Here is a 10244-nt window from a genome sequence, read left to right as displayed (position 1 = left end):
TCAATAAGCAAATGATACCTATTGATCACCTGACTGATGACGGACGGAACTCATCGATTCTTCTGATCAGTTTTCAGCTTTCAACAAACTCCAGCAATCAGTTATTGATCAGTGATTGGTTAAAATCTCTGACGTCGACTCTGCTGATGTGCTGATGGTGTGATCAACTTTTTCACTCTCAACTGGGCTCAGTGACTGAGTCAGGAACTCGATTGATAACCGATAGTCGGATCGATCCTCAGCTGAGGGGGAAACTTACCTTCCTCCGCCCGGCAGGCGCTCCGCAGCAGCGGGAGGAGGAGCAGCATGAGCCCGCAGGAGGAGGCCCGCGGCGGCCTGCGACCCTCCATTCCCCCCGGGGCGTCCGGAGCAGGACCTGATCCCACCTGATCCCCCGCGTCTCTGCCTGGTGGAGCAGACCAACTGATCCTGGTCACTGACGTCAGCTGGGCTCACTCGCAGCCCGCCGCGCGCTACTCATTGGAACCCCCTCAAAAGAAGACTTTTATTTTGTAGAATCCTGCGGGATCAGACACCTCCAGGAGCTTCAAGATGGAGGCTGGGGGAGTTTTACAAGTCGACAAAGACTCAGAACTCCTTCTCCTTCTTCTCCCTCCTCTCCTCCTCCTCTTCCTCTCCTCCGTCTGGGGAGCTTCTCCTCCGGGGAGCAGAGCGGGGCGCGGCAGCCTCCAAGGCCGGGAGAGAAGCACTGAGCGGTGGCCTGGCGAGCAGAGGAGGGTCGCAGGGGCAGCTGGAGCGGAGCTCGCGAAGCACACACCCGCAGACACACGCGCGCGCGCACACACACACACGCGGGTAAATCCCAGCAGTCCAGTGGTTCCGCTCCAGTGTTCCCAGTTTCAGGCTACTTTCCAGTTCAAACTTCCAGCGCAGGGAAAAGTTGAGACAAAAGCAGGACAAGTTTCTGTCTCCACCTCTGGATTGGGCTCCGCCCCCTACAGGCTCAGACCCACGCCTACCGTCACTGCGACTGGCTGCTCGGTCTGTCAATCAGCTGGAAAGGGGCGGGGTTTAAAGATGACTGACCGACGTGAGGAAGGCTTGTCCGCATGGACCAGGCTAGGAAGGTTTAGCAGCTCCAGGGAAAAGGAGCGGCTGCTCGGGCTCTCCTGCTGGGCCTCGGACGGTTCAGCCAGCTGGGGGTCTGTCTCCGTCCGCGCCTCCATCAGAGAAAACCACTTAATAAAGCCCAGGTTCTGGACCCAAGGAGGGCTGGAGTCCAACAGGAAGTAGTCACATCAAGGGTGAGGTGTGTTTGTAGTCCAACAGGAAGTAGTCACATCAAGAGTGAGGAGTGTTTGTAGTCCAACAGGAAGTAGTCACATCAGGGGTGAGGTGTGTTTGTAGTCCAACAGGAAGTAGTCACATCAAGAGTGAGGAGTGTTTGTAGTCCAACAGGAAGTAGTCACATCAAGGGTGAGGTGTGTTTGTTGTCCAACAGGAAGTAGTCACATCAAGGGTGAGGAGTGTTTGTAGTCCAACAGGAAGTGGTCACATCAGGGGTGAGGTGTGTTTGTAGTCCAACAGGAAGTAGTCACATCAAGGGTGAGGAGTGTTTGTAGTCCAACAGGAAGTAGTCACATCAAGGGTGAGGTGTGTTTGTAGTCCAACAGGAAGTAGTCACATCAAGGGTGAGGAGTGTTTGTAGTCCAACAGGAAGTAGTGACATCAAGGGTGAGGTGTGTTTGTAGTCCAACAGGAAGTAGCCACATCAGGGGTGAGGTGTGTTTGTAGTCCAACAGGAAGTGGTCTCATCAGGGGTGAGGTGTGTTTGTAGTCCAACAGGAAGTAGTCACATCAGGGGTGAGGAGTGTTTGTAGTCCAACAGGAAGTGGTCACATCAGGGATGAGGTGTGTTTGTAGTCCAACAGGAAGTGGTCATGTCAGTGATGAGATGTGTTTGTAGTCTAACAGGAAGTAGTCACATCAAGGGTGAGGTGTGTTTGTAGTCCAACAGGAAGTAGTCACATCAAGGGTGAGGTGTGTTTGTAGTCCAACAGGAAGTAGTCACATCAGGGGTGAGGTGTGTTTGTAGTCCAACAGGAAGTAGTCACATCAAGGGTGAGGTGTGTTTGTAGTCTAACAGGAAGTAGTCACATCAGGGGTGAGGTGTGTTTGTAGTCCAACAGGAAGTAGTCACATCAGGGGTGAGGTGTGTTTGTAGTCCAACAGGAAGTAGTCACATCAAGGGTGAGGTGTGTTTGTAGTCTAACAGGAAGTAGTCACATCAAGGGTGAGGTGTGTTTGTAGTCCAACAGGAAGTGGTCACATCAGGGGTGAGGTATGTTTGTAGTCCAACAGGAAGTGGTCTCATCAGGGGTGAGGTGTGTTTGTAGTCCAACAGGAAGTAGTCACATCAGGGGTGAGGAGTGTTTGTAGTCCAACAGGAAGTGGTCACATCAGGGGTGAGGTGTGTTTGTAGTCCAACAGGAAGTGGTCATGTCAGTGATGAGATGTGTTTGTAGTCCAACAGGAAGTGGTCATATCAGTGGTGAGGTGTTTGTAGTCCAACAGGAAGTAGTCACATCAAGGGTGAGGTTCAGTCATTTTTATCAGAAGACTTCAAGCCGAGGAACCTGGACATTCCGTCCTGGTTCTGTGTCTGCGAGCATCTTTGCCCTGCAGCGCGTCCAGGAGCGTCTCTGGCTTCTGGAGGGAGCAATGCATCGTGACATCACAGCGGCGTTTGACCGTTGGAGGACACTGGAGGTCCAGCATGTCGCTGACCTCCAAATGAGAGTGGACTCATTTGATGTGAAGGCGAACAGAAGAAGATTCCCTTTCACACCTGAAGCTGGATGATGTCACATGTTGTCACCTCATTCTCTCAGGTGGAGTGAAAGAGGAACCCCCCCGCTTATTGTCAGAGGTGTCAAAAGAGCCGAGTCACCTTTCAGAGAACAAAGCCACCGAGAGGTCGGAGGGAGGAGCGAGGAGAACAAAGAGATGCAAGGAGGACGTGAAGAAAAAGTAGGAGACAAAGAGGGAGCGAGAAGAAGAGACAGCAGGACGAGGAGCAACGGAGGGGAGGACAGTCAAGGAGAGGACAGAGACGGAGGGAGGAAGGAGGCGGAGTCAGCAGGGGAGACCTGTGGGGAAGTGACATCTGTCTGTCAAAGAGAACGACAGGAAGACCAGGAGAAGGGATCTCTTCTTGACAGACAGGTGACGGTCCCGCCTCCTGCCAGAGCTCTGATGTCACAACATCAACGAGTAATAAAAAGGAGCGGGACAGAAAGATGGAGAGAATAAAGAGAGAAAGACTTGGACCTTCCTGAGCATAAAAATACAAGCGGAAATTCAGAGAATCTTTAAAAAGTATATTTAGAAAAGAAACTAAATGAACAAACGGATTTATAAAATCTAAAAAAAGTTTGTTTTCTTATCTTCCAGTTTGTCTTTATCATTAAAAGGTTCATTTCTTTAGCTCATTTTTCGAGTTTGGACATTTCCTTTTTTTGCAGTTCAGATGCAGAAGAAAATACCGCATAAATAAAATAAAAGTATTGCGAACAACGGCGACAGAGCAAAGATCCCCGGAGCTACGGCGCAGAAAGTTGATCCAAGAGTTTCGACTTGACTTCGCTGAGGGTCGTGAAGGACATCGAGCTGATGGTCTCGCTTCAATCAGGCCAAACGGAGCGGCGCGACTCTGCCGCCACCTGGCGGACGACGTCGGTACGACAGCCGGCAACATTCAGGGGTGGAACCACTTCATGCATCCGCTGTGATGTGACGTTTCTTTCCCTACGTCAGTTGTTCAAGCACTTTCTCCAGCGTTAGAAATGACGTCATCTGTGCTCACATATCCTTTCAAAATAAGACCCTTCTTGTCCATGATAAACACAAAAAGATTTGGATTTGGTTTCTTCTCCAGGTGGTGGTCCAAGTCCAAGTGTCCTTGAGCAAGACGCCCCCAGTGTAAAATGTATCACAGAGCACTTCCTGTCTGCCCAAACACAACTTCCTGTCATTAATTAGCGGATCCACATGGCTAATGGTGAGTGCTAAGTTATCACTGAAGAACAGGGGACGAAGACAGAGCAAAGCTTTTATTAAGTGAACAGGTGTGTGAGAACAGGTAGGTGTGTGTGTGTGTGTGTGTGTGTGTGTGTGTGTTTAGTGTGTGGAGAACTTGGGGAGCTGGTTCCCCAAAAGGACTCGTCTCTCCACGCCGCCCTCCGAGATGGTCGCCAGTCGGATCACACCGCCACTGGAGCCGTCTCTCTCCATCGCCAGGGACAGAGCTGAGAGAGACAGGTGAGAGACACACAGGTGACAGGGGTGTGTGACTGTGCGTGCCTGCATGTGCCTGCATGTGTGTGCGCGTACCTGCAGCTGTCAGCTCCAAACACTGCTCTTTGTTCAGTCCGGGTTTGTAGTTGGAGTCCATGAAGCCGTAGATGTAGGTGCTGCCGCTGCCGCCCACCGACACTGGCTGCCTCACCAGCATTCCACCAATAGGAACACAGTACACCTGACACACACACACAGGTTTGAATGTACACTCTCAGTCAGCATCTAGCTCTACTGTGTGAACGAGCATGTCCAGGTAGCGTAGCGGCATACCTGTCCCCCCTTCCTCCTGTCCCAGCCTGCCACCAGTATCCCTGCAGTTAGCTCCTCCCTGTAGCGGTAGCAGCTAGCTCTGAACAGATTAGCTGCTGTCTCCACCAGCGGAGGCTCGTCCAGCTCGATGCTGGGATCACACACACACACACACACACACACACACACACACACACACACGGACAGAGAAGAAGGGTCCTCAGTCTGTTGACAACAACCTGACAGCTTTATATGATCACATGACCACATCTTCTCCCTCCAGGCATCAATCAGCCAATCCCCCTGATTCATCACGACCAGGTGACAGATCCACATCCACTCATGGCCAATGACAGGAGAGAGTGGACTCACCTGTGGAAGCCCAGCTGGTAGGCAACGACATCAGCAATGGCCTGAGTGTCAGCGGCTGATCCAGACCTGCAACACAGTTACACACCTGTCACACACCTGGAGGACACAGGGGCGGGGACACGGGGGGAGCCCGCTCACTGACCTGCAGCAGAAGATTCTGTCGTGGATTGGGGTCAACTTGTCCGTCACTCGATTGGCAATGTAAGCACTGAGACACACACACACACACACACACACACACACACACACACACACACAAACAAAATGATGACCTGTACATGTTTCAATTCAAAGTTTAGTGACCTTTTTTAATCTGTTATTCTCACCCGGTGGTCGTGCGCGAGTCTGCACCGATGACCACGCCTCCATCGTACTCCACCGCCATGATGGTGGTCTGACACACACACACACACACACACACACACACACACACACACACACCCCATCAGCGGGGTTCCCGCCTCAGAAGTCTCACGTTTCTGTTGTGCGTCTCACTCTAGAGCAGTGATTCCCAATCTGTGGGCCCCGGCCCCCTGGTGGGCCACAAAGGTATTGCAAGTGGGCCGCCAAATCATTTCCAAAATATTGTGGCTTTCGTATGGGGGTGGGAGGAGTGTAATTCGGCCTAATGTCCTTAATGTTCAAAATCCGTTACATTTAAAAGGATATGATAGATGTTCAAATATTCTTTTTATTATTAGTTTGCTTTGTTTTTAGAAATGAGAGATAGGACCTTTTGTTGTTGTGGGCCGGACCATTTCGCACTGGCACCGCATGACACTTGACCTGTTTCTGAAGGGCTGAAACTGCAGTGTGAACATGGATAGCTGGCGAGCAACAGGGAGAATCAAAAGAAGAGAGACAGGAGACCGGTGGATCAACAAGTGACCTCCCCACCATCACAAAAAAGAAGATGTCAGAGACAGTGCAGTGCTGAGTTCTCAGCGCTAGGATTTTTCTGGACGGGCACAGAAGCGGAACCGTTACCGCTGTGCCTCCTTTGCTTGGAGACATTGTCAAATGAAGTCTTAAAGCCATGTAAACTGCGCCACCACCTCAAGACAAAACATGGACAGTGACCAAGCCACTGGATTTTTTTGAGATCAAACTCAGGGGATATCAAAGTAAAAGGAGGTAATCGAAAGTGTGAGCAGCGAGAACACAAAGGCGGTGGAAGCTTCCTGTCGGGTCTCCCAGCTCATCGCCAAGGCGGGAAAACCACACACCATCGGGGAGCATTTAATTCTGATTACAAATAAGAACTGATGCCATGGCAGATCACGTGTCAGAACAGCTGATCCAAAGCAGAAAAGAGAGCCGCTTTTACGCACTCCAACTGGATGAATCGACTGACATCGCCAGTCTGTCGAACCCGCTTGCCTTTGTGCGGTACGAAAAAAGTGGCGAAGGAAAAGAGGAGTTTTCATTTTGTAAACCTCTGTCTGCCGAGGCCATTTTTGACATTTTGAACACTTCGATTGTTTCCAACGGGAATGACTGGTCCAAGTGTGTGGGAGTGAGCACTGACGGAGACGTGCGATGTTGGGACAGCACTGTGGACTCATCCGGCGTGAGAAAGAGGTGGCTCCGCAAGCAGCATCTGTGCACTGCGGCAAACACCGTGAAGCACTGGCTACAAGGAAATGCCTCCGGATCGGAAGACTGTTCTGGGTGAGGCGGTCAAAGCAGTCAAGTTCACCAAGAGCCGTCCACTGCAAACACGTTTATTCGCGTGAGCACCGCCAGCTGTCATTACGCACCCAAGTGCGGTGGCTCTCCCGCGGCAAGGTCCTGACGTGATGAGGTGCTGTGGTTTTTCTCGACACAAAGTTTGAACTCGCACACCGCTTCGGTGATTGTGAGTGGTTGGCTAAGTTGGGTTACCTGGCTGATACTCTCAGCCACTTAAATGGACCTCACCTCTTCTACAGTGAACATGTTCAATGTCCGCAATCCAGTGGAAGCGACCATCAGAAAACTGGCGCTGTGGACTAAGCGTGTCGACCAGTCAAACTATGACTTCTTTGAGAATCTGGCAGATTTTCTGCCAAAGGAAGAGAGTCAGCTTCCTGCAAGGGTTGAGGGCCCAGCTGCGCGCACTTTGCCATGACGGAGGAGCAGTGCAACTGGAGAGAAAAGCCACTTGCCAGCCACAGTGACGGGGCCCTGGCCGCTCTGAGCGCACAAGAGCAAGACAGTCTCCTGGATCTCTCCTGTGACACTGCGCTGAAGCTGGTCTTCTCACCGAAGCGCCTGACAAACGTTGGCTCCATGTTTCTTCTGAGTGTCCTGATGTGGCCAACAGAGCGCTGACATTCCTGATGCCCTTCCCAACGACGGACCTCTGGGAGATGGGATTTTCCGCCCTCGTGTCATTAAAAATAAGTACAGGAACAAACTGAATGTTGAGAAGGGTCTTCGACTGAAACGTTCATCCACTGTACCAAACATCAAGCACTTGGTTGCTGCCGTGCAACACCGGCCGTCTCATTCGGTGAGTCCACATGCTGTTGGCCTGTTGTTGGAGTTTTCATTTTGCTCGTGTGTAAATATCTGTACTCTGCCAGGCCGGAGCCTCCAAGTGGCTACAGTGCTTTGTTTGTGGGCTCATTTATGTGTGGGTGACACTGTGTGTCCACTTTCAAGACCATGACATCTTGTTATGATCCACTGCAGTTTTTATTCTAAAGAAAAAAGCCACAAGTAAGAGTGCAGTGTTTCCATTTAGTTTCTTTGATGTCATTCCCTCTGCTTGAAGAGCTTTCCTGCCGGACTCAAGCAGAATGAACATCCCCTCGACAGCTGATTGTGTTTACTTGTAAGCCCATCGATTGAACGAGCTTCTTTTGATGCTGGGATTTTGTTTGAGTCTGATACTTGATGTCAAATTGTTATGTATGAGAAAGCATGTCTCCCTTGTTGATTCATCATTTGTTAATGAGCTTGTTGCACACAGCCCCTTAGCTGTCCTTCCTCATTTGTGAGGTGCTGATGCACAGCTCCCTGAATGACTGGGGTTTGTGTGTGTGGTGTTGGGACATGTTACAGATGTTACAGATGTCGTGTTTGTGACTGTGGAGCTTCCAAATGGGTTCTATTGTATTCAGTTCAGTCCTTTATGTCCCATCTTCGCTTAAAAAGCGCTCTGGGAACGCGGCGTTTTGCCTCCGTATTTAAGCAGTCAGAGGTGGGCCACGAGCATTTTTGAGACTTAAAAGCGGGCCCTGAGTTGGAAAAGGTTGGGAACCACTGCTCCAGAGGCTTCTCAAACGCTTCAGTCGACATCACAGCGGACATGAGTCAATTATCGGACACGGCAGCTCTCGAAGGAGCAGTCTACGCCCTTGCAGCCGTCGTCCGATAATGAGCATTCGCCCTGACTGGCAAGCTAGCCCCGCTTCACTACGGAATCACATCGGTGTGAGTCGTTACTTTACTTCCACCTTCCGTTTCACGTCTACCGGGACACACTCACGTTCCGTTCACTCTCCTCGTGCTCAAGCGTTTTACACATTTTACACGGTGCTAGCATTAGCCGCAGTTAGCCGCTGCAGAAGTGCTGTCTCATTCAGCCGCTGTTTGCTGTCTGAAACCCTTCACGGAGACAGAACCGCGTCCGGTCCTGTTTGACTGGATCTCGCTAACATCAGTACTCACCCCGGTGCTGACTTCCTGGCTGGTCCAGTCCGGAACCAGGTCATTTTTAGAAGAAAGTTGCAGCTGAAAGTAGGGCATCACTGACGTTGCGGCGGCCATCTTGTGTCTCTATCAACCGGAGTCGCGAGGAGCTGTCCGTTAATACCGCCGACGTTGTCTGAGATGGGTGTCTCCCGCTGCCAGCGAAGCGCTCGGGCTGCCAACGAAGTTAATTCATGAGCACGAAACGCTCGATCCGATGTTTGCTCTTCGTTTGTGTCGATATCCAACCGGTATTTCAAGTTTTGTTCTGGCATGTGAACGGACGCCTCCTCACCGGGGTCCAACGGCAAAGAGGAAGAGAGGGTAAACCCTGCCGCTGCTCCTTCAAATGTCTAATTTGCGTCTCTTTCACGGCTAATTATTGAACATTTTATCACGACTTGTTGCTTTTGTGATAGTCGCCTTCCCGTGGGACGTAAATGCTGTTGTCAAAATGATGCGCAGGTCGCGAATGAGCGGTGGTTGCGTCCTCCCCGACCCCAGAACCGCACTGCCTTGAAGAATTTGTCCTTTTAGAACGAAACATGAATGTCTGACGTGTCCTTTGTGATGGAGAGATCGTGGGTTTTTGACACTCGACGAGCTCCCTCGGAATTCGGCGTAGATTTGAAACACCCAGGTTTTTTGTTTAGTTTTACTGTTGTTTAGCTTTTAAAAGGCGTTCGGCCTTCGCTGATGATATCTGTGCTTCTTTCAGATGACGGTTCATAATGTCTACATTTTTGACCGCAATGGAAACTGCCTGTATTATAATGAGTGGAACCGTAAGAAGCAGGCCGGCATCTCCAAGGAGGAGGTGACCGCTTCCCACCGCACACAGAATCCCGTGTAAGGCGCAGTGCAGCCCCGCAGGTGTGCTCAGGTGTGTCTGTGTCTCTGCAGGAGTTTAAGCTGATGTACGGGATGCTGTTCTCTATCCGCTCCTTCGTCAGCAAGATGTCTCCTCTGGACATGTATCCTTCACACAGTCACCCGTCCAGCCGTCTGTCTACCCGTCTGTCTCTCTGTGGTCCTTAACAGTGGTCCGTCCTCAGGAAGGAGGGCTTCCTGTCCTTTCAGACCAGCAAATACCGCCTACATTACTACGAGACTCCCAGTGGTCTCAAGTTCGTGATGAACACCGACTTGTCGGTCAGCAACGCCAGAGACACGCTGCAGCACATTTACAGCAACGTAAGACACCCGCCGACGCCACAATCATGGCGCGTTTCACCTTCATGATGTCGCTGCTTCTGCCTCATGGTTAATGACGTGCATGTCCACGCATTCTGTAAATGCAGAGTAACGGTGTACCCGTGTGTGTGTGTGTGTGTGTGTGTGTGTGTGTGTGTTTCAGTTGTATGTGGAGAACATCGTAAAGAACCCGGCGTGTGTGTTGGGTCACAGTTTGGACAGCGAACTATTCAGCAGCCGACTGGATGCTTTCATCAGAGCACTGCCATACTACAGCCCCCGAGCTGCTTAACACACACACACACACACACACACACACACACACACACACACACACACACACACACACGTTTGTGTCTTACTGTCAGACATTAAAAAGATGCAACAAACAGCTGATTGTTGACTTTTATTTCAGTAACTTCCACATTTGG

General features: G+C 50.9%; 3 protein-coding genes across 5 annotated transcripts in view; 1 reads left to right on the top strand and 2 right to left on the bottom strand.

Moving 5' to 3' along the window:
* The window catches only part of LOC147238987 (ephrin type-B receptor 4b-like), a 21683-nt gene extending 20750 nt beyond the window's left edge, over positions 1-933 (bottom strand). The window contains exon 1 of the mRNA XM_086198121.1: positions 260-933. Coding sequence (XP_086054247.1) covers positions 260-350 — 91 coding nt within the window. The 5' untranslated portion in view covers positions 351-933. The remainder of the gene's footprint in view (positions 1-259) is intronic.
* Positions 934-4059: 3126 nt separating this feature from the next.
* On the bottom strand, positions 4060-9634 carry psmb6 (proteasome 20S subunit beta 6). The gene is made up of 7 exons (XM_086196640.1): positions 8599-9634; positions 5268-5335; positions 5084-5149; positions 4942-5007; positions 4591-4720; positions 4354-4498; positions 4060-4268 (listed from the first exon to the last, which is right to left on the bottom strand). The coding sequence occupies exons 1-7, from the start codon at positions 8695-8697 to the stop codon at positions 4141-4143; spliced, it is 702 nt and encodes a 233-aa protein (XP_086052766.1). The 5' UTR covers positions 8698-9634; the 3' UTR covers positions 4060-4140.
* Positions 8237-10202, top strand: trappc1 (trafficking protein particle complex subunit 1). Of its 3 annotated transcripts, none has more exons than XM_086196641.1 (5): positions 8237-8361; positions 9338-9436; positions 9523-9593; positions 9675-9813; positions 9977-10202. In XM_086196641.1, exons 1-5 carry the CDS (start codon positions 8305-8307, stop codon positions 10103-10105), a joined length of 495 nt encoding a protein of 164 aa, XP_086052767.1. In that variant the 5' UTR covers positions 8237-8304; the 3' UTR covers positions 10106-10202. The 3 variants fall into 3 exon arrangements, with proteins under 3 accessions (XP_086052767.1, XP_086052768.1, XP_086052769.1); XM_086196642.1 differs by lacking the exon at positions 8237-8361 and adding an exon at positions 8702-8943; XM_086196643.1 differs by lacking the exon at positions 8237-8361 and adding an exon at positions 8952-9259.
* Positions 10203-10244: the final 42 nt, after the last annotated feature.

The sequence above is a fragment of the Aulostomus chinensis genome, chromosome 24, assembly GCF_037954235.1.
Source record: "Aulostomus chinensis isolate RoL2024-O1b breed Wild chromosome 24, RoL_Achi_v1.0, whole genome shotgun sequence".
Taxonomy (NCBI): domain Eukaryota; kingdom Metazoa; phylum Chordata; class Actinopteri; order Syngnathiformes; family Aulostomidae; genus Aulostomus; species Aulostomus chinensis.
The sequence above is the reverse complement of the archived record's forward strand: the minus strand, read 5'-3'. Positions and strand labels throughout refer to the sequence as shown.